This window comes from Lutzomyia longipalpis, chromosome 3 (genome assembly GCF_024334085.1).
Source record: "Lutzomyia longipalpis isolate SR_M1_2022 chromosome 3, ASM2433408v1".
NCBI classification, from domain to species: Eukaryota; Metazoa; Arthropoda; class Insecta; order Diptera; family Psychodidae; genus Lutzomyia; species Lutzomyia longipalpis.
Genome location: NC_074709.1, coordinates 20,360,607 through 20,384,675, shown reverse-complemented (window position 1 = coordinate 20,384,675; position 24,069 = coordinate 20,360,607). Strand labels below are relative to the sequence as shown.

General features: G+C 33.9%; 3 protein-coding genes across 6 annotated transcripts in view; 1 reads left to right on the top strand and 2 right to left on the bottom strand.

Moving 5' to 3' along the window:
- LOC129792615 (ecdysone-induced protein 74EF) overlaps window positions 1–24,069 on the bottom strand; it is a 212,435-nt gene that overhangs the window by 126,673 nt on the left and 61,693 nt on the right. For 2 of the 4 annotated variants that reach the window (XM_055831844.1, XM_055831845.1), the window contains exons 3-6: window positions 18,810–18,927; window positions 10,373–11,164; window positions 10,116–10,289; window positions 9,636–10,020 (exon numbers count right to left, since the gene is read on the bottom strand). In XM_055831844.1, the coding sequence (XP_055687819.1) occupies window positions 9,636–10,020; window positions 10,116–10,289; window positions 10,373–10,546 (733 nt within the window). In that variant the 5' untranslated portion in view covers window positions 10,547–11,164; window positions 18,810–18,927. The remainder of the gene's footprint in view (window positions 1–9,635; window positions 10,021–10,115; window positions 10,290–10,372; window positions 11,165–18,809; window positions 18,928–24,069) is intronic. The other 2 variants (XM_055831847.1, XM_055831846.1) reach the window with 2 other exon arrangements.
- The window catches only part of LOC129792688 (ARL14 effector protein-like), a 693,823-nt gene that overhangs the window by 627,692 nt on the left and 42,062 nt on the right, over window positions 1–24,069 (top strand). The gene's annotated exons all lie outside the window — the stretch shown is intronic.
- Window positions 20,982–22,143, bottom strand: LOC129792295 (odorant receptor 9a-like). Its single transcript, XM_055831204.1, has 3 exons — window positions 21,868–22,143; window positions 21,129–21,801; window positions 20,982–21,038 (listed from the first exon to the last, which is right to left on the bottom strand). The coding sequence occupies exons 1-3, from the start codon at window positions 22,098–22,100 to the stop codon at window positions 20,982–20,984; spliced, it is 963 nt and encodes a 320-aa protein (XP_055687179.1). The 5' UTR covers window positions 22,101–22,143.

Genomic DNA, 24,069 nt, shown 5'->3' with positions numbered 1-24,069 from the left:
AATTTCTTAACACAGGTTTAGGTCTTCTTAAACTAAACTCATTTTTTATAAGCCAGTAGACAGTAGGCCAGTAGGCAGTTTTACAAGCTACAAAGGCTTAAACTCATTAGGCTAATTCTAACGGGGCTATCACACTTAAGCTCCAAGTGCTTGAGCATCATAACCTCTATGTGAGTACGAGAGAGACAACAATGCTGTTTTTTCTTGTTTTTCACGTGTAAAATCTTAAGCATCAAGTGCTTAGAGCTTAGTTGTGATAACTCCCTAAAGTTCTTTAGCCTAAACTTAAGTTTTCTTTTCTAATTTTTTAACTAAAATCTAAGTTTTCTGTAAACCAAAAATTATTTTAATAGGTCATGCTTAAGTTTTCGAAGGTCCGACAAGACTGAATTGAATCTGAATCTATAAGTATCTAATCTTAAAAAGTTAAAAGGTTCATAGAAACTTAGACTAGTCCTAAAAAACTAAATCCTAGTTTAGAAACAGATTAAGCCAGACTTAGTTGTCGATTTTATCTAAAGTATGGCTCAATTCGTTCCTTAAGAGAAATTTATTTTTTAGGTCGGATTTAACTTTTTTAGATCACAATTTTAAGGCCTTATTTGAACTGAAAGTATTTTTAAATTCAGCCCTCGTTCTGCTTGATTTTGTCATAAGGAAATTAAACCCAGTCTAAAAAAAACTTAAGTTTAACTTTAAAAACATGAGGCTGAGATTCAAAAACTGAAGTCTAGTTTAAAAAAAAACCTGTGCCTGACATGAGAAACTTTAACCGGACTTAGCAATGGATTTCATTTTATATTTTCAAATCTTTTATCTCTTCATTTTAATTATGGAAATATAATCTAGAATATAAAAAAAAAAACAAATTAAATTAAATTTAAATTTAATTAATTAAATTAAATTAAATTTTTTAAATTTAAATTAATTTAAATTTGAATAATTCGAATGCTTCACTTTTGTCAATCTGAAACATTTTTTTCAATCATCAATATTTTGCTATTCAGACCGATCCCTAAGCCGCCGACTTGACTCACATCTCTTCAAATTCGTGCCTCATTAGTAGACAAGTATTTGTTGCGCAAATTGAATCTGTCTTACGCATGTTTCAATTAATATCATTATCTCATATTGTCAGAATGAATTGTCTTGCCTGGCTTACAAGTGTTTTGTTGTGCCCCTTTTTTGCCCCTTAGGCTACAAATCACGATCACCCGAAAAAGGGCCTGACCCGTCTGCGAAACACTGTGCTGTACATTAAAGTACAAAATGTCTTTCTGGTCACATTGCGTGACTCTCTGGCCTTCTTCCATCTCCTCCATGCCTCATCTTTGGCCACTTCACACACACAGCTCTTTTTAACACTCAATTAATGGCAGTTGTTTGCAATCAATCACGGCTGGAGATTTTTTTTTTGTGACCTGCTTTGCCTCACACTTCTTCCCGGGATGGTGACTTTTTTTCGGGTTCTCCTTGGAGCACAAGGGGTTGGAAAAAATTCCTTAAGGAATTACTGGGCGAAATAGAGAGCTATATAGCAATGCCTTGATTAATTAAGAAAAATTCTAGAGCTCATTGTCCCTCATGGTTGGGATATTTTGGCATTAAATTTCGTCATTTCATTAAAATTTTTGGCATTTTTTGTTGTCGTCTGAAGAAAAATCGAAGATTTTTCGCAGAAAAAAATCTCAAAGGTCGAGGAATTTAAGGTTCTCCCTTCATCGAGGAAAAAAAACCCTTTGCAAGAAGGAGCAATTAGTGCGGAATTTGATGTCACTTTTAAGGGATGTGTGACAAACGCCACCCCAAGCTAAGGGTAGGGAACGTAGAGAAGGATGAATGCCTCTGAAAGACGACCCCTCATGATCTTTTTTGCCCCAAAAAACACAAACAAGAAGAACACAACGTACGAGAATCTCTCGGAGATTTTATTTATGATGTTGCCAATGTGGCTCACATAATTTATGTTGCAGATTGAGTCAGTCCTTCTGCGGTTTCAAACAGTAAATTCCAATTTACTCCTTCCTCGGGGACAACTCAATTGTGCTGCATCACACCATACTGAAGAGACAGGGAAATGGAATTTACAGAAAAACTCCCCACAAAAGCACCCCAGAAGATAAAAAATCATGAAGAATTCACAACCCCCTGTGACATGTCGGAGCGGGAAGGGGATGAAGAGAGTCCACAATGTGGAATTTTGTGAAGAGATAGAACAGGTTGATGGAAGAGTGCCTCAAGATGTGGTGAGGAAAACTTACGCAAAATTATGAGAGTTTTGTGTGATTGAGTCGGCATGAAGGGGTTTCATTTCCTGCCAACACAAAAAAAGTGACAACATTAATGGGCAGAAAACTCGAAAGAGCACTTAAAGGGGATCACGGAGGAATATAGAAAAGAGTCATCAGGGTGGATTTTACTTTGTTTTTTTCTTAACGAAGAAAAAATCCAAATTTTGAAAAAATAACGGATAAGTTGATTCAAATGATATTCAAGAAACATAAATTCAATTAATTTTCTATTTATAAAATAAAATCTAAAGCTTTTATAATCCATCAATACAATAGCTATGTATGTATGTTATGTACTGCAGTTCTCCATTCCATATTCATTCACATAACTTCCTCTCACTCTCAGTTGAGATCTCGCATCATTAATTACCAAAACGATCTAACATTTATTGAAAAGTGATCGTCTCGATGATCTCTCGCTGCAAAACATTGCCTTCTTAATCTCAATCGCGCAGTGATCTATGAAAAACGAGTTAGAAAAGCGTGTGATCGTGAGTTTCAAAAGTTGAGGATCAGTTTGCGATCTCACCTTGATACACTTGGAGAGCCGGAGAAAAACACGAGACTAAAAATGGAGGTTTTTCCTCACCAGACAAGTAGCTGCATTGAGGTGAAAAAAAAGCTGCCGCTTGAGAAAGAGCTCAAATAAAAAAAAATAAATAAAAAGATCGATTGGGTGAATTAAAGATCATGAATAGTTTCTTATTGGAGGGGGGGGGGGGAAACGCGGTTCGGATGGTTTTTGAAGACGGCAAAAAGGCCAAAATGAGAAGCAGAAGGGGGAGATTTATTCACCCAAAGAGGCGTGTGTAAAATGTGAACGTGCTCCCGACACTCTATCGAGATCACTATCGCAAAAATCGTTGCAATGCAATTTGAATTTCCCATACTGATTTGTGTACCTACATACAGCAACGTCCATTTGAGAATTTAACGATCTTGCTATTTTTTGCTCTCTTTTTTTTATTATTTTTGGAGCTCGTGCGATTTTCTGCATCTTGAGAAATGAGGGAAATAAAAAATATATAAGGCGTGCTGGTGTATAGAAAATATACAGAAATGCGTCACGTGCAAATGATGGAGTTGAATAATAAAATCCACTTAAACGATCAATCATAGGGGAGAAGGGGGGTGAGGTAGACAAATGCAAGAAAAATTTAATTCAATTTGTTAAAAATATTTTTTAAATTAAGAAAGAGGGTATTTTCGGCTTGAATTCAATATTTCTTTGGCTTGAATTTAGTACTTTTTTGAAATTTTCTTCTAAACTTGAGCCATTTTAGTACAAAATTTTGAAAAACTTTTTTCGGCTCAAATTAAATATTTTTGGTCTTGAATTTACTATTTTTTGAGCTTAAACTTATTACTTTTAACCTTAAAATTTAGTATGTTTTAGGCTTGAATTTACAGTACAATAGGCTTGAATTGACTACTTTTTTGGTCTTGAATTTACTACTTTTTTGGTCTTGAATTAACTACTTTTGGGCTTGAATTTACTACTTTTTTGGTCTTGAATTTACTACTTTTTGAACTTGGAATTAGTACATTTGAGGCTCAAATTTAGTGCTTTTTACGCTTGAATTTAGTACAATTGAAGTACATTGGGCTTATGTTGACTATTTTTTAGGCTTAAATTTAATACTTTTTGAGATAGAAATTAAAACTTTTCAGGACTGAATTAAGTACACATACATATATGCTTTAGGCTTGAATTTAATCATTTTTAGGCATAATTGTTTAATTTTTTCTTATGATTAAAAACTAAGAAGTGCTCATCTGCAGTACATTTTGATTTATTTTCTCGAATCATTCGAACCGAATATTTCCGAAGATCTTGCTATTGCTTTTAATGGAAAACGAGTAAAGTCTTCTAATGCATTTTTGTAAATATGTTTAAAGTAAGAAGGCTTTAATAGAAAATTGATCTGTTTGAAAAATTGTACAAAACGTTAAAGTACTTGTAATGTAATTTAGACCTGAAGAAGAAGTATTTCTCCGAAATGTCATGTGAACTTAAATCAAAATAAGATAACGATGAATGTCATTTTCGGTGTTTTCTCTTTTCAATAATTAATCTGTTCGATTTTCTTTGCAATTTCAAAGAGGTCAGAAAATAATTTTATCAAAATTTACTAATTTACTAAAGAATTTCTAAGCAATAAAATTTCCAATATATTAACTAACTTTACCCTCTTCTTCGCTACACTGGGTTTGTGTCATGGCTGAATATGAGCGCGCGCAAATTGTGCAATTGTTATTGACATCTACGCGCAGGTTATTCCATCTTCCGCGCGTCCCGCCCGCCATGACAGATAAATAATTTTAGAACATTTATAAAAGCTACGAGAGAAGAAAAAAATAAACCATTATAGTCATACATGAGTAACAACAGGCAACTAATTGGTGACATTTATGAGCAAAATTGTGGAACAGGTTTGTAATTTTTGGATCGTCGCACCACGATTCGTCTTACGATCGCACGTCTTTATGCGCGGCTTTTTTAGCTGTGATTCTTTCTTCAAAGAAGCACAGCTTCTGTGTACACTCCAAAATGCAAAGTCGTCAGATCGGGCTCAAACTTGGGATGAGCACGAATTAGGGTCCCTACATTCCAAAAAACGTATGCGCCAAAAATTTTTCCGTCCGGCCGGCCGTCCGGCCGTCCGTCCGGCCGGAGTATAAGACTGAATTACAAGAGAACGGTAATAGATAGAGACTTGCGGTCAACGGCAAAGTTTAAATATCGGGTGGAAGACATCCGATTATGAGGTCAAATCCGACCCCCCACCCCCCGGTCCGCCATTTTGGATAACCTCAAAATTTTGTTTTCGCTATATCTCAGGCCCTATTATAGCTAGAGGTCTGAAATTTTTATATGTTGTAGGGGCCATCAAGACCTTTCCAACGATGCCTCATTTTCGAAAATCGGTCAAGCCGTTTAGTCAATATGGCCGACACAATTTTTCATCGAAAATCGACCATAACTCGAAAACGACTTGACCGATTTTGATCAACCCGGGGTCAAATGAAAGATATTAATGAGCCCTACAACTGCTCGGAACATTTCAAGTTCAAAAAATGACCGCAAGTGGCGCTAAAATCGAAAACAAAATTTTCGATGAGTTTTCGATGAATATCTCGAGCACCGCTTTATAGAATTGCTTCAAATTTTGATATGTTATAGCTGGCTATAATATCTTTCATCATGCCAAAAATGAAGAAAATCTATGTAGCCGTTCCGGAGATATCGCGTTTTAAAGTCATATCTTGAGTTGCATAAAACCAACGCCCCGCGAAGCGGGGCGTTTTGTATATACATATTTAAAAGTAAAGTAAAATATATATAAATGCAAAGATATATACATTATATATACATATAAAAATGCAAAGATAAATATATATAAACTGCAAAGATAAAAATTAAATATAGCATGGATGGAACAGTATAAAGCGAAAGAACGGTAAGTAAAACTTACGGGCTGTGATTCTTTCTTTGTCAGTGAAATGTGAAATTGACGGAAAATTGAGGATGGGCAAATTTTGAGGAAGGCTTTCTCGCGTACCGAATCACAGCCAACGCCCACGATTAAGGCATTTCACAAAATATCTGCGCGTTGGCTGTGATTCGGTGCGCGAGAAAGCCTTCCTCAAAATTTGCCCATCCTCAATTTTCCGTCAATTTCACATTTCACTGACAAAGAAAGAATCACAGCCCGTAAGTTTTACTTACCGTTCTTTCGCTTTATACTGTTCCATCCATGCTATATTTAATTTTTATCTTTGCAGTTTATATATATTTATCTTTGCATTTTTATATGTATATATAATGTATATATCTTTGCATTTATATATATTTTACTTTACTTTTAAATATGTATTTTATTATATGTATCTCCCCTCATTCATTCAGCATCTCTGTGCGACACAGTGCGAAAATGAGAACGGAAAACTTTCGTTTTTTGAGAACAACGAACTCCGACATAACCTTCACTTGTCGAGATGGAAAATTGGTGCGAATCTGTTTCTAATTGCAGCAATGAAAATATGTATGTACATTTTAGAGGGAGAGAGAGAGAACATTACAGTGCAACATGTTTTTTTTTAATTCTCGTTTATTTTTTCAACAAACTGTGTGTATTTGAAATTAATTAGAAAAATCTCTATGCCTTCTATCTAATCGATGATCAAGTAGTGATCTTGAGGAATCAGGTATTCATTTGGAAAAGTCAGAGACCTTTTAGGACCTTGTGTATGAGAAAAAAGCAGAGAGATCGCGTAAAATGTTATTTAAAAAATAGTCTAGAGTAGCAGAAGATTAGAAATATGTATTCGATCTCATCGCGATCATTGTTCCCCTTTTTGGGATCTTTCCTCATTTTCTCCGCGATCGCTCTACAATTTTGACTTCCAGCAGTTTTTTTTCTTACCTACATCACTAATCAACACCTGACGTCGTGTAATCGCTCATTTTGTGCTAAATTGTCGATCGAGAGCAATCGCAGAGAGTGATCCCCGGGGTGAGGAGGGGAGAAGATACAGCCAGAGGGGGCCTTTTTCGGAGACACACCGCGCGCGCGTACTGGAGCCAGCTAACCATGACCCAGTCAAATGATTTAATGGAAAATTAATAAAAATAATTTATGCTGATGAATGTAAACATTGCTATGTGCGTAATGTATATCGGCAGTCGCAGAGAATAATTTGCCATAATTGTCCAATGATTTTATACCACAAACGCATAGACTTCATACTTTACAATTCTCCCACACTGTGGGCGACACAATTAATTGCCCGTCACCATTTTTTTTTTGCCACGATCGCATGATCTACCCCAATAATCGCGCGATCTTATTTATTTATCTTTTTTTTTTCGTGTGTGGTGTGTGCTCTAATCCACTTTTGGGTTCTTCCGGAGGGTGAAGATGCGCGCAGTAAATAAACGAAGAATATCCCTCGCAGTGAGATTTCGGTCGCACAGAGCGGAAATTGCCTTATTTTGAAATACTAATTGAGCAGAGGAGAAGAAATGCGTCCACCAATTGACGTCATTAATTTTAAAGCTTCGAAATTAATTTGTCTGCTTCACAATGTATTTTTTCAGATGCAAAAGCGAAAACCTTTTAAAATACGGAAGGGCCATGCTAATTAATCATCCAATTCAAATTAATTTACAAAAAAAAACAAAGATTGAAAATCTTTTGAGAATATTAAATTACAAAAAAATTAATAAGAAATCTCAAGAAATCAATTGATCAAGCACACAATCAATTTTCTCATTGAATTTTAAGGGGTTCATAGGTTTAGGGAAGTAAGTTACTTTGTAATTTTTTTTTTCAAATGTTAAAAGATACAAAACGTTAAGAAAGAAACGACGAATGTTAAAAAGAATAAGTACGTCATAGTTAGGAAAAATATTTTAAACGTAGGAAATGAAGCATTAGACGTTAAACTAAATGTCAAAATGTTAAAAGAAAACGTCAAAATTAGAAAAAAAAATGTATTCAAACCTAAATGAAAAGGCGTCAGACTTTAAAACGATCGTTATGTTTGTGGGAGCGAGAGGACGGTTCAGTAGAGACGGGAGGAGAGAGAGAGGGTTTGTCGTAGTGAGGACGTTGGAGTGTGCAGAAGTAATGGGCGAGGGTGATATTGAGGAGATTCAACAAGAGGAATTAGGAGAGGAGGAATATCAAGAAAACGGTGAGTACCACAATGTTAAAAAATAAACCCAAAACCGTAAGAAAGAGACATTAAATGTTAAAACGATACGTCAAAGTTTGGAAAAGAAGCATCAAACGTCAAGTCGAGCGTCAAAGGTTTAAAAAAAAATATCAGACACTAAAATTAATGACAAAACGTTAGAAAATATACGGGAAACGCAAAGTAGAGAATGTCAAATGTATCAAAGTAATTTCGAAGTTTTAAAAAGCGTCAGACGTTGAAATAAATGTCAAACCTTAAAAAATTGAAAATTCGAATGCAACAGCCGTTAAAGCCCTTTAGTTAACGCAATCAACTAATCAAGTTTATTTTCTTAAACCATTTTCAACGTCTTCCAATTTATTAAAAAAAAATCTATGTATAACTAAAAACTCTTGAAAAGAAGTTATTTGACTAAGCTTCTGACTTAATCAAATATTTGGTCATTTACTTTGTTCATTAAACTTCGCAAGGAATCTCAAGTCTACATCCTTTAATACAGTTCAAAAGGTTCAAAAATCAAATAATAACGTATAAATAACCCTCTATGAATGTGTACTAATTCGCATACTTCTGGCTTGCTTTTTGCAACAACAAAATGACTTTCAAATTGCAAGTTGATGAACCCCTCCAGAGAGCATTTAATGCGTTTTGCGACAAACTGCCTGCTGCACATTTGTGGGTCGAATTGACAAAGTGTTGTGCATTTCTCGTATGGCTGCATTAGGAGAGACAGCACGAGGCCGGGTGAGGGGGGTTCGCGCGACGGGGTATCCAACCAGAGAGACTCCCCTTGACCCCGTGTGCATTCGATCGCTAATTGTGCGATCTGCGGAGTCACCAATTAAAAGCCACTCTCATTCTTTTCTTAAAGGAAATCAGATCGTGTCATTGAGCCTCTGTCGCGTCTGACGATGAGATCACCTCTCGTGGATTTCCCTTCTGCTGCTGGGTCCCCAGAGCCACGTGCGCACGCTTTTCATCACCTAAAGAATTTTACCATTTTTTCTTTCTTTCATTTTATAACAAAATCACGTCCCATTGAGGAAGATTTCTTCTTTCATAATGCGAACAAAATGCAATTTTCCCCGTCATTTTCCACGCGAGGGCGGGCACAACGAACTGAAGCATTTCGTGCTCTTGAATAAGCAACATCTTATTCTTTTTGGGTCGTTCGCTTCCACTTTGTGACAATTTTACACATTTTCGAGTAATTTCTTCCTGCCGCCTCAACTCCACCTCATGGAGCAATCATACAAATCTCGCGGGATGGAAGCCACAGAGTGCAATTACTTCCACCAATAATGATAAAGTTACAGCCAAGTTATTGCTCACGAAATGATTGTTTTCTAAATGAGTTTTTTCTCTGTGAGAAACATTCAGTAGGTACCTTATAAATTAAATTTTTGTCTTACAAATTTTATTTATTTGAACGGTTTTTGATTTTCGGTTAATTTAAAATTGACACTGACAAATTTTAATTGTCAAAAGTCACTTGGCGTCATTAATGGCGTCTAAGAATATAACCTCAAAATCAAAGATATTACTAAACAAGCATAAAAACTTTTGAGAGAGAGAGATACTCATGTGACAGATTATTCAAATATTCAAAAAAAAATATAACAACAAATAAGGAAGACCTACCTTTAACGTCCGGTGGTCTGCCTGCACGATTCCCGATGGCCAGGCTGCTATCGATGTCATTGAGATTTGGTGCCATGAGTTTTTCCGCTAGTAGCGGATTGGCCGCAATGGAGTATCGATTGATGGGCGCTGCATTGCGTCCATTTTGTTGCTGATGCGACCCAAAAGAGCTCGCCGAAATGGCAGACGCGAGCGCTAGGATCGATTGATGTTGCTGAGTATGCCCTTGCGTCGTGTCGGCTTGTGAAACGACGCCATTGGAGGTATTTTGTGTACCTCCTGCCTGTAGCGGCAGTGAATTGGGCGCCGAGGCGCTTTGGCAGTTTGTCAGATACGTTGGACTGTCATTTGGGTCCACGGGCAGGTCATTGTTATTCTCCTCTTGCTGTAAACGAAAATTTAGAAGTAAATCAAAATGGAGATCATTAGTTCTTTTAGGAAATGAAAGAAATTGGCGGGAAAAATTGGACTAGAAATCACCTTAACTTCCACACCGGAGAAGTCTGAGAAGAAGGAGTCAAGTTCAAAGGGATTCTCAGCCAATTGCCGTAGAATCTCTTCTGAATCATTACACAGGGGATCCAGGGAGCTCAAATCACACGAACCACCTGCAGCTTCTTGATTCTGTGTCGTTGTGTTTGCCGTTACGGCGTCCTGTTTTTTTTTTTTTTTTTTAAAGAAAGAAAGGTTAGAAAACAAATATGGCAGATGGCGTCATATTTTTTCAGCGGCCATACCTGAAGACAAGCTGAGATATCCACCATTCTCCCATCGTTATCTGGACACCAGAGGAGCTCGTCTTCGATAAATGGCATTGCCACTGCAGCACTGCCCTCTCTCTCTTCCCTGTAGCGTCTCAATACAGCTGTGAAGTGATTTCGATACATTTCTTCAGTCACAATCTCATCCATATCATATGGATGCTAACTCTAATCATAATCTCTACAGCTAAAAACACCTACCGCTCGCCACGATTTATATATTTTATTTTTCTTTTCCTATTTCTATAAAACCAACAAAAATCTTTCTCTGTTCCAATCAGGCAAAAAAATTAAGTCCTTCCACACAAAATCAGTCTTTGAACGTTATTTTCAAACACCGCAGCTTAACTGTTGAACGGTGTCCCCTCAAGATATTTACCAGGTGGATGCATTGGATAAAAAGGCAGTGTAGTTTTCCTCAGACACAATTTTATAGCACTTTGGAATCACTTTAAATGGTTTTTTCTCTCTACTGTTAACAAGCTTCTTAGCACTTTTTTTTTCTTATTGTCAGGCCGAAAATGTTTTTTTTTTCTTTATAAAAATTCTGTCTCTTCTTTTTGATTAATCACAGTTTTTGCACACATAAAAATTTACATTTGATAAAAATTATTGACTTTCCAAGGCACAAATGTTTCACATTTTTCGTATTATTTTTCTGTGTTTGGGGAATTTATCCAAAAATTTATCACGTATCGATGAATTCTTTATGATTTTCTGATGAGTTATTGGCATTTTGTTGAAAAATTTTTCTCATTCGGTGGTTAACTGAAAAGAATGAAAAACAACGGTTACTTTTAAAAAATAAGCATTTGATAGGTTTTCTCTATTTTATAGGAAAGTCTAAAAAAATGTTGTTGAAGGGTTTCTTGAGAGTGAAGAATAAACTAAAAAAAACTCTCTCATTTTTTTCTTTATTTATTTGTGATTTTAAATAAGTTTATTGGTGACATTTTTTGACCATATCAATGTTATTTAGTTTTATTTTATAAAATCTTGATAAAAGTGCAGAAATTGTGCTTAAAACATGGATAAACCAACGGAAAACCCTGCTGAAGAGAATCTCAACAAACTCAACCCGGAGAGTGATGAATTTGACCCTATTGCTGCTCTTTACGCAGAAAATAACCCCTTTGCTGATCCCACAGTGCCATGTTTCGATAATATAGCCATATTTGAGAGTAAATTCAATAAAATTTTTTTTTTTTTTTTTTTTTTTTTTTTTTTTTATTTTAAAGCTTTACGGCCCCAGCCTTTTCAAGCCACAAGGCCAAACGTCATTTGACGTCTACACACAATATACATATACTCTTATATTACTAGTTTGTTTGAATTTGAATTTTTGTCGTTGGTTTAATTTGTTCTGGTTTTGTTTACTCTTATTTAGGATAGAGTATTATCCTGTTCTATAAGGATGTATCATACCATAATAGTATATGGTAAAGTTGTACATTCTTATTGTTACTTATAATATATGAGTGTTTGTTTGTGTTTAAATGTCTATGTTGTTTTCCTTGGTGAACTCGTAGATTTCTATCAATTTGTTTGTCTTGTTCTCTTTGAGTATGCTCTGGAGGTCTGGGGCGTTGGTGATGGATTTGTATTTCCTTCTTGAGATATCATACTTTTTACAGTTTATTATGATGTGATTCGCGTTTTCTTCTGTATTGCAAAGATCGCATTGATCGTTTTCGCTTATTTTTATTATTTTAAGGAATTTCTTATCATAAGAGTGTCCGCTTCTAAGTCTATTTATTAGTTTAGTTGCTCTAGCGTTTAGTTTTTTATTTTTGAACCAGGGTTTATCTTCTAATTTGTTATTTCTTATCTGTTTGTTGTATTTACCTACATTTTCTGTTATGTTTTGATAGTCTGATTTCCATTTAACTTTAAGATTTTCTAGTATTTTTTCTTTATCTAATTCTTCTGTATTTGTTCCAGTTTCTTCAAATTCTTCGTAATTGCTTTTGATGTAGTTTATGTTTTCTAGTTCTCTATATTGGTTTATAATGTTGGGACAGCTGTCTGGCCCTTGTATTCTTCTAATAAGATGTTTTATTGTGTTTTTTTCATGTTCTAATCTAGTTGGCATTTCTCCTACGTCTGCTAACATAGATGTTATTGGTGTGGATTTTGTATATCCCATTACGATTCTGAGGGCTTTATTTTTAACTATTTGTAAAATATTTTTTTCTAATAGATTTTCCTTGTGATCCCATACTACTGGTGCAGCATAGTTGATTCTGGAGTTGATTAGAGATTTATATATCATAGTTAATGATTTTGGATGGGCTCCTCCCCTGCTTCTGCTAAATATTTTAAGGAGATTTATGTATTTCTCACATTGTGCTTTTATTTCTTTTTTGTGGATTTTGAAATTAAGCTGTTTGTCTATATATACGCCTAGTATTTTGTGGTATCTTTCTTCTTTTATTTTTATATTGTTAATTTTTATTTCTCCTTTATCTTTACTTGTTTTATCGAATTGTATATATTTACATTTATTTGGGTTTAGTTCTAAATCTAGTTTTTTTAGTTCTTTCTTGAGTGTTTCGCATAATTTGTTTGCATTTTGGTATAATTGGGTGTTATTTTTTCCTGAGACTATTAGTGTTATGTCATCTGCAAATTGTAATATTTTGCAGTCTCTTGAGTTAATTTTGTGTAGGTTTATGGTATATAAGTTAAATAGTGTTGGGCTGAGTATACTACCTTGCGGTAGTCCTGTGCTTGTTAATATAGTTTCTGTATAGCTTTCTTCGTCTATTATTATTTCTCTATTATTCAGTAGGTGTTCGAGCCAGTTAGTTATTTCTGTGGGAAAGTTAAGTTCTTTTAATTTTTTTATTAGTATGTCAATGTTTACGTTATCGAATGCTTTACTAATGTCAGTTATTATAGCTATGCTTCTCATGCCTTTTTTATTATTTTCTTTTATAGTATTTGTTAGATTTAGTAGGTAGTCTGTTGTGTTTCTGTTTTTTCTGAATCCATATGTATTACTTGGAAGTATTTTGTTGTTGTATACTATGTTATTTATTTTATTTATTAGTATTTTATGGAAATTTTTTGCTATTACATTTAGGAGTGCTATTGGTCTATAGCTTGCAATGTCCATTTCGTCTTTATTAGGTTTTAGTATTGGTATTATTTTTGATTTTTTCCAACTGTTAGGGACTTTTTGTTCTCTCCATGTTTTGTTATATATATTTGTTATGGCTTTAATGTTTTCGTCTGTTAGTTTTTTCATCATTTCATGTGATATTTCATTTATGCCTGGGGTTGTATTTTTGTTTGATTTTATTATTTCTTTTACTTCTTCGAATGTGCAAAAATCATAGTCTATATCTATAGATTGTGTTGTTATAGTTTTATATTCTTCTTCTACGAAGTTGTATTCTATAAAGTCTATTCCTTGTTCCCTAGTTTCTATTATGTTATTTTTTCTTTTGATTTTTTTGTTGTTGAATCTATTTACTTTCTCCCATATTTCTAAAGGGCTGCTCCCTGGGTTTATACTTTCTATAAAAGTAATCCATGCTTTCTTTTTTGATTTCTTTATTTCTAGCTTAAGTCTAGCTGTTATTTTTCTAAGTTCTTTAGCTGTATATTCTGTATTATGTTTTTTATATAGTTTAAATTTTTCTTTTTTTATTTTCCACAGTCTTCCTATTTCTTCAGTCCACCAATATTTTGGTATATATTTGTCATTATTGTCTTTGAATGTTTTTATATTATTGAGAATTATTTTCTTTATTTCTCCTTCAATTTCTTCTGCTGTTGTACATTCATTAAGATTTAGCTTGTTTTTTAGTTGTATTTTAATTTCGCTTAAATCTAGTTTTGTTTTAAGTTTATTTTGTTGGTTCTGTTTTCCTACACTAATTTTTATATCTATAGGGAAGTGGTCTGATCCTATCTCTGTTTCATTTATATTCCATTGTACTTTATCTATAAGGTTGGGGGATATTAGAGTTAGGTCTATTGCTGATGTTGTGTTGAAGTGACTGCTGTAGTGGGTGTGTTGGCCGTCATTGATGCATATTAGGTTTGATTCTGAGATTAGTTCAGCTATTAGTACACCTCTTCCATTGTTTATTGAGTTGTTTTCCCACATATCATGTCTTGCATTGAAATCACCACCTAAAATCACATTGTTTTTGTTCACTAGTTCATTTAAGAGTTTTTCTAGTTTGTCTTTTATGTCACTATTTCTAATTTGGGGTGGGATATATATTGAGATCAATGTGTAGTCTTTGTTTTCTTTTTTTATTTGCACTTCTATAACTTCTAGAGGTTCTAGATCATTTCTCACTTTACTTTTGCTGATAATTTTATTATTTATTAGTATACCAACACCTCCGTATCCGTTCTCACGGCTGTGTAGGTGTTTTCTGAATCCTGGGATATTAATTTTTGATTTTTTATTTGTCCATATTTCACTTAGTAAGGCACATTCAGTTTTATTTTCGTTTATGTACTGTTCTAGTAATGATTTATTTGATTTTAAACTTCTTATGTTAATTTGTGTGATTATCATTGATTAGTTGTTAGTTTGGATTTATTCTTTGTACGTGAAGAGTGGTTGATTTCCATCCAGCACGTCACGAATGTAGTCAATGGTTTCTTCGTTCGGGGTTTTGTCTGCGTGTGCCATTTTGCTTATTATCTGCACCATATCAATCAGCTTGTTGTTTTTGTTCTTAAGGTCTTCATTTAGTTGGTTGATTTTGATGATTTGAGCCATTGTTTTCTCGTTCCTGTTTTCTGTCTTGTTTGGTGGTGTGTCTCTCTCGCTTTCTTCTATCATCTTTATTGCCTCTCTATAATTGCATTTCTTTGCAATCATTTTTGTTTTTATTTTTGTTTGTCTTTTCCTTTCAGGGCATTCTTTATCATTTGTTGGGTGTTCCCCGGTCTTACAATACTTGCAATAAGTATTGCAGTCGTGTCCATTTACGTTCAAATTGGTGCAATTGGGGCATCTTTCTTCGTTTTTGCATCTTTCCTATAGCTTCTAATTCTTATAGGAATGATACAAGGACATAGAAGGGCAAAAAATAAAAAGAATGTCCTTAATATATGTGAGAACTTCAAAGGACCTCTGAAACTTTTGCATGAATTCATGCAAAATAAAACACAAGTTAAGGTTTGTTGAATTGCTCAATGTTTATCCTCGTAAAATTCTTATAAGAACAGTTTGTAAATTAATTCTTCTAACAGATCTATATAAGAAACAATCATGGAATTCGAGGCTACGTAACTGGGTATATAGAAATATTCGATAAACACTGGAATGTGACGCTAAAAGATGCAGAAGAGTTCTATAGAAGAAGAAAATTTCAGTATTGCGAATCAGCAAATTTTGGTGAGAAGTTTTGATTTTCTGCAAAGCTTCCAGCTTAAACTACTTTCCTTTTGTTCTTCCAGATGAATCTTCAGTTGAGGATTGCAGTGCTAGATTGAAGAAACTCGGCATATTATTGCCGGAAGTATGTGTGAAGTCCATTAATAGAAAAAATGTAGAGTGCAGAAGGAAATTACCTCAAATTTTGATCCGTGGAGAGCAAATTGCTCTAATAACACGCAATATTGAACCACCATAATGAATTTAAATTTCGTTAAATGAATTTGAAAGAATTATATTTTTGTACTAAAGAGAAATAAATAAGATTTGTAAAAAGATGGTTTAAAAAAGCTTGATTAATTCAGATGTGTCCAGGATTTTTTTTAACTTCAAAATTGTCTAGAAAAGTGTACTAAATATAGTAGAATGGACAAATCTGGGTTAATTCAGACTTAATTTAAAGTGGAGTTTTTGCAAGACCAACATGGAAATTTTTAAAAATATTTTAATAGCAAATCTAAAATTTTTTGTGGCCAGGAACGAAATGAACAGAGAACTAATGCTCGCATTCAAAGGGTTCCCGGTTCGAATACAGAACCAGAAAAGTGCGCCCTATCCATCAATGTTGATTTAGATCACGTTGATCGGTTGTATCAGGAGATTCTCATTAGAATTCAAATTAAATAATCAAGTTTGCTTCAATTTTGTCTTAATCTATTTATATAGTTATTCAAAACCATTCAGAATTTTAATATAATTTTTAATTAATTATCTAAAGCAGAGATTTCATTTTATTTCCTTCTCTTCCTTCTTCATTCATTCTATCTGAAACTTTAAAATGCAAAGTCATTGCTTCTAGCATTTTCGCCCAAAAATTAGCTTTGTGTGTGTTTGCTTAGCTTAAAGGTTACGATGGTTTTCAGTTCGGTCAGTGTCGCATCGGATCCCGTTGATTTATGCAAATGCGCGGTCATGCTGCTTGGAAATTTGGCCGTTTTGGCGCGATGATAATGTTAATGCGCATGCCAATCGCTTCGGCCGGTGAATTATGGCGCGAAAAGGTGCCCCGGGTGGCGGTCGCGTGGAAGTGAAAGGGGGCCGCATGGATGCTATGCAAGACATTTTTTCGGACTGAGGGGGAAGTCCCCATTGGGGGGCTCGCGTCGTGCCAACGAACGCTTTCAATCGCGCATTCTCAACCGTCTAACCGGCGCGCACAAAACACTGGATTAGACAACTTTCTCCGCGGCGCGCCAGTGAAAGTGACGGCCGCGGCGGCTAGGAAGTGACGGCGTTTCGCGGTGCCAATGCACTCTCATGTGTGATGCACAAAACTCCCATCTGTGTATGAGATGCTCCTCACACGGAAAAACAATGCCATTGTCTCCGCAGAGAGGGCCTTCGGGGGCCAAAATCGCCCCTTAATCTCCCAGGCCTGGAGGAAGCGTTCGGATTTGTAATTCTCTCGTGCACGAAATGCGAGGCACCTCAGTGCTCTCAATTGCCCCACACGCGGGAACGGGGCGGCAAAATTCTGCACGCTTTGATAGTTTTTCGATTTCGCTTTCGAGCTCAATTCACTTGTAAGTATGGTATATACAGGTAATTACCTTGATTTTCCTCTTTTCAGCTACATTTTAATTACTTCCTATTTTTTTCCACCACCACCACCTCGTGTGTGTGTTTATGTATTGATTTCATAAAATATCAGCCCAGAGAAAAAAAATACATATTATGGAAAATTATTTATTATGTATGAAAGTACGTTAAACTTGCAGAGTTAATTCCAACACAGGGTGCATCTGATTGCTGTAGTATTAAATAAAAAACTCCCACAATTGTGGGGAAAAATTTAGAATTTATAATTCGAGTAATTCGATTAACTAATTAGTTGAATTATAAATAGAAAATGATTTTTTTGTATTTTACGAAGCTTTTAATTTATTAACCCATTTGGGAACCATTGGGATATTCTGGTCCTTTTTTTACGCATTTTTTGAAATATTTATATAAGATCGTAATCAATTCAGAAATAGCAGACAATTAATTCTAAATATTTTATAACTACAAAAGAATATTCCAAGGACTCTCAGAATCAGTCATTACGAAACAGGAAAAATCACAAATTTGCGAATTTTCGCCAAAAATTTATTATTATTTATAAAATACTCCCCCAATAAATTCAGCTCACTAAATAAATTACTGTCCTTATAGGGTTAAATAGAAATGTCCCACACTGATAATATATCATAGGTATTCCAGTGAAGTAATCAGAGGAAAAGTTTGGATGTTTGAATAAATCGAATTATATTGAGCTAAAAGAAGCTTCAGTAGCAACCAGGCGTCTCCATCTACCCCTACCTCCTACCCTTTTCTTAATTTCCTTTACTTTTTTATTATATTCAAGCAAGTCTAATTTATTTTGGTCACAAAGAGATTAGATCTTATGATAAATATTCCTTAGCGCGATACAATAAATCTGTGAGTCATTCCGGCGATAAAACGTAATTTTAGGTGCAATTTGTAGTTTCTTTGTTTAGCCTTTTAAATGATTAGTAATTTATTTGCCAACATCAATATTTTTCCCCCGTCAGCAAAAGCAATAAAGCTCTCGAGCTTACAGCACTGAAGAAAGCTAAATCAATAAAGAAAGTTTATTTCCCCTTTTTTTCTCAAGTATTTCTCTAAGTATTTCAGCTTAAATTTTTCGGGTGGAAAGAAAAATTTGCAGCGAAGGAGGCACCCTGTTTTTTTTGTGGCACTTTAGTGTGTTTATCTGCAGACACATCCAGTCATTTGTAATTATTTTAAATGTTATTCGTGTGAAACATTTCTAACCAATTGTTGCAATTTCTTTACACATTTGAGCATTTTTCTCAAGCATAAAACAGTTTAACATTGTTGATGAGAGAATATGTACCAACTTTTGGGTAAAATATTTTCTATTTAATTTAACTAACCCACCGGAGCAGTTAGGAATTTATTTTTTTTAATTTAAGCGTGGGCGGGGAATGTTTGGACATCAGAATAAAATTTTCGAAATTATTTTTTTTTATAATTTTTTACCTTAAAATTTTTGACGTGATTTGCGTCGCTTTGGATTATTTTTCTCTCCTCGCAAATGGTCACATTATTGCCCACAAAAGCTCTCTTACGCTGAAAAGCCAAGTTTGTCCAAGAAATTCTGCAAGAAAAAGAGAAAATCGATGAAAAACTGCATTTAGCGTCACTAAATTGTCTGTGGGATTCATCTCAAAAGTTTCCCTCCCAATGCAGAGGTGGATAAACTATCGCAAGCCACGGCATTATAAACTTGAATCTCGAGAGAAAATGCAAATAGTAGATGTTTAAATGTTGGGTGTCAAACAAATTGTTGGTGCTATTTGTTGTTTGCTTTTATTACGTGAAAGTTCTTCTTGCAGCTTTTTGCATTTTCAAAATACAAGCGTTATTTCACTATTTTTTCACTCTCTTATCCATAAGCATTTTCCAACTCTCACTGTATATACTTCAATTTATCTAAGATCATTTTATTATATTGTTGCATTTGCGAGAACATGCAGTGGTTGCGCGCGATCGTAACAGTGGAAGAGCATAGCGTGGGATGGTGTGGATGTCCCTCTTCGCGAAAATTAATTAAAAACAGATATTTCCAGGAGTTGTTTCAAATTTTAAAGTCAATTCTCAATGAAAATTCTTGAAATTTCACACAGAAAGTCATAAAAACTCTTCATTTATTCAAAGAAAAAAAATTATGCTCTTTTTATGCAAACTTAGAGGCACCTTAACCACTACACTGTGTTCCGTTGCCGCAACTGCCGAAGATTTGTGAGACAAGAAAATTTACATTCGTCCCTCACCAACCCCAATTGGGCGGCAAATTGTGGGCAAATGATTGATTCCGCGGAGCATGGAGAAAAGTCAACAAAACATTACTCTCACTGCGCGGCTGGAATTTGCGGAGAGATGAAAATAAAAGTGAAATTTATGGCGAAATGTGAATAAAATCTGTGAATTATTCACCATATCTTGGTGGAAATTTCACGATCATCTGACGGAAGAGATGTGGAGGAAAAGCAAAACAAAACACCGAAGAAAATCAATTTTTGCTCAAAAAGAAACAAATAAAAAATAAACTGGAAATGATCTCACTTTTGGGTCGCAAAACATTGTTGCAACAGGTGGGCCGAGTCGGAGGAATTTCGCTAAAGTGCCTTTATGGTCAAAAAAAAAAGAAAATTAAAACGATTTGCCTAAAATAGTAATTTATGATTAGCCAGTCAAATAGCCAAAAATAACCAATGCGAGACGTTGAGGCGCACAAGAAGACTATTTTGCGAAATTTCAGACGAGAAGAAACGTATTTTTCATTAGGATTTGGAAGACTGAGAGGAGTGAGAGGTTTTATGTTATAGTAATCACCAGGGAGAAAAAAAAAACAAGAAAAACTCTCCAGTTCATACCTCATCTTTATATTTTAATTATTTATATTGAAATATACATTTTATATAAAATTAGGAGATTAAAAAGACTTTATAGCTTTAATAATTCAGTCCTCGATAAGAACGACATAAGGACGTATTGAAACCATTAAAATCTATTATTTTCTTTAAATTATTAATCAAACATATACGCAACTTTTTTCAGGGACGTATCCAGTGTTGATGTTGGGTGTTCAAAAGTTCAGGAAATTCAATCTTTTCTTTTGAGGTTAAAACAAATTATTTTCATGTTAAATATTACACAGAAAATTTTGAAATAAATGAAATGAAAACTGAAAAGAACTTCAAATGTTAGAAAATATTCTTCTTCTTTTCAGATTTTTTTGGATGAGGCATCATTCTGATATTCACAGAGCTACGTTAGAAAATTATGTCAGATGCAAAAACAAACGTCAAATATTACAAAAGAATAGTAAAATGTTGGATAAGATACGTCAAACGTTGGAAGAAATATGTCAAACGGTTTTAAAGACATGTCAAGTCGTAATTAATTAACTTTCAGCGTCTTTATTGAATAAAAATTTAAAAAAAAAATTCTTTTCATGAATTTCTGGTTATGTTCCTGATTTTTTTGAAACGTTCGAAAGAAAGAAATTATTTAAGAAAATCAAAAAAAAATTTACTTTTTTTTATTCTTCTTCATTGGAAATAAAAGCTTTATCTTGACAGTTAGATTTTTCATAAAACATAAATATCAATCTCTTATTTTATTCAAAATCAAAATTTATCTTTGTATTCACTTTCCAGCGAAGGTTAGAACTATGACTGAATAGGAAAAGGATATTTTCAATATCTGAAAAAAAATTTTAAATAAATTTCTAATATTTTAAAATATAAAAAAATTGATTTAAAAATTTTCTAATAGAAGTATTTTATAGTTTACTTCAACAAATGACGTCAAGTTAACGTCGTACATGCCCGCTGCCTTCAGTCCAATTGCTTTGCAAGAGTTGGTCATCATGAGAAGAAGAATTGTCTGATCGTACAGTGTGAAGTCGTACCAGTTTGTTTGGTAGAGATTATCAAAAATATCCATTGTCTGGGTTTGGATCATCTGACCAAAGACACAGAGCATTGCCAATGTTAGCGTGATACTTGCGAATGTTATATACATGCCGATCTCTTCGTTATTTGCTTGAATAGATAAGAAAATAGAGAGGAGCAGAAGAATACTCATAAACAACTGAACCAAAGATATTAACTTAACGGCCTCATTGAAGGTTCTGAGAATCCTCAACATTTCAACGTGTTTTTCTAGTATTTGTAGTAAGTTGTGTGAATATTTCTTCTTCTCCTGACTTAGATCTGATAAACTTGTAATCATTCTGTTGATACTCTTCATAAAAGAAATAACGTAGAATTCTATGAAGACGATTGAAAGGTCTGACGTTATTATCCAACCAGTTAGAATTAAGAAGCAAACAAACTGGAGAATTTGGTAGAAGATCATATTGATGCTGGGCTCCAAATACGGAATCAATATTACGATGGTATCGTTAAGGACGAATTTTATTAAAAACGTGATAGTACTTAAGGAGCACAGTGCCAAACAAGCCCTGAAAGATTTATTTAAGCATGAGTAAGAGAGATATTATCAAAGAAATTTAATTAGGACAGTTCACCATGTAAAGATTTTGCAGTACTTTAGAGCTTTAGTCAATTCATCATCAAAGATTTCTTGGACACTTCGATTTTCATATTTACCAACGTGCAGCTCTTCAAGCCAATCCACGAGAGCTTCAAAATTCTTCCGAAAAGGGGTCCCTCCGAAATTTTTAAGAAGAGTTTGAAAAAATCCCTGAATTATCAGAACATCGAGAGCTTTTTCCATAATTGTTACATTTTCATCACTCATCTTTTCAGTGAAATTTAATATTGCGAAAATGGTGAAAATCACACTTTGAATTGTGATAAAAACAAAGAAAATACTGATTTTCCAATTTCCTCCAATCGGAGCAATCACGCGTGCTGTAATGCAGAATTTAATGAAAGGAAAGAAAGTTCTAAATTGCGTTTCCAATGAAGACATGTTGAGAACTACGCGAGCTTTGAATTTATTCTTTTGTGATGGACGTAAGGGAACTGAAATGAGTTTGACTTGAGCTAGAATTTTATACCAAAAAACGTGATTATACGGCTCATTAGACTTCATAGTGACGTATTTATTTAACAAAGAAAAATAAATAGAATTTTTAAAAGTTATTGACCTTAATTAAAGTTTTCCGAGAATTTTCCTAAAAACTTAATTAGTTGGTATACAACAATTTCGTTCTTATAAAGAGCCGAAACGTTTAATTCATTGAGAGCTACTAAGAAAAAATATGCCAGTATTTATAATAGTAACGGCTTCTGTGAATTAATTTTTAACAAGACTAGACGATATAGTTATTAATTTATAAAAAAAATGTGAGAAACAAGAGAACTTCTAAAATAACTATTCAAAAAATTGTAAAGTCTTAATTGCAATAAATATTTAATAACGTTAATAACATAACTTTTATTAAGGAGGGAATTTTATAAAAAATATCTGAAAAATAATGCAAGAGGTGTTTCTGAAAGAAAATTTTCGAAACTTATGAAATATTCGGATGATTCGCAATCAAATATTCGAAATATTCGGATAAACACGGTTAAGATTTTAGTCATAAAAAGACATGGATTAAGGAGCGATAGAAGTACTAAATTTTAAACTAAAATGTACTAAATTCAAGCTTAAGAAGTACTAAACAAAAAGTTGTTTAGTGGATAGTTCTAGATTGGCTCAAATTCTAGGACTATAAGCTTAATTGAAGCTTGAAAAGTACTAAAATCAAGCCGAATTCAAAATATTCGGCAAATAAACACCCCGTGGAAAAATAAAAGATAAAGTGCCTAAAAGAGATAAAATAGGTAAGATAATTAAGAAAATAAAAGAAATATTGTTATTTTTTCGATTAATAAGATTTTATTACAAAATATTGATGTTAAGTAAACTCAAACCATATCCCTCTAAAACATTTTTGAATAATTCAAAACCAATATATTGTCTTTATTTCATAAATTAATTTTTTTTAAGTTTTATAACATCACTCTGCGTTTAACAGGCATATTTTCAATGGTCAATTTTATATTAAAATTATCTTCTGAAGAACAATAAATTACAGTTTCCTCAAATCATCTAATTAACAAACTATTTAAAGCTGTCTTATTTATCTTAATCACGATTAGAAGCTCCAAAAGTTTCCACTTGTACGGTAACACACAACGCAACGCAAGAACGTGCTAAACTTCTTCATTTTGAGGCCCCTGAATCGCAAATTTCGTGGGCAAAAAGTGGCCAAGAATTAAAAAAGAAATATACACACTTCAGCAAAACTATCAAAACCTTAACCTTAGATCACGTTCAAGATTAAGCTTGGCCTCAGTTGAGTTTAAAGAGTGCGGAAGGTCGTTTGGCATAGTTTTATGCCGTTTTCTCTGTAAAGTTTTTCCTCACTCTGTGCTTTCGTGTGTGTGTGTGTTGTATATCATTTAATTATGTGTGAGAAGTGACACACAAAAAAGCTCTCTCACACACACGCGATGAGGGCGATCGTGGAAAACAAAAAAAAAGATTTTGCAGAGAATCCCCCAAAAGGAAAATATTTTTATATCTATTTATGGAGAACTTTGCTCGCCATTCAATGGACCCGCGTGACGTAAGATGTGTGTACGATTAGCTCGATTGCCTTCCACACTCTGTGAGTACGAGTTACACATCAAAGTAAAATGTATAGTAAGAAAATTTCAATGACCATCAAAATAGTGGCGGTAGTGTGGAAAATACTCTCACACACACATGCAAG

Coding starts and splice junctions, on each gene's coding strand:
- LOC129792295 (XM_055831204.1), bottom strand. CDS start 22,100: ATGAGTGATGAAAATGTAACAATTATGGAAAAAGCTCTCGATGTTCTG. Junction 21,802..21,867: donor TACTGCAAAATCTTTACATG/GTGAACTGTCCT, acceptor TAAATCTTTCAG/GGCTTGTTTGGCACTGTGCT. Junction 21,039..21,128: donor ACTTGACGTCATTTGTTGAA/GTAAACTATAAA, acceptor ATTTTTTTTCAG/ATATTGAAAATATCCTTTTC.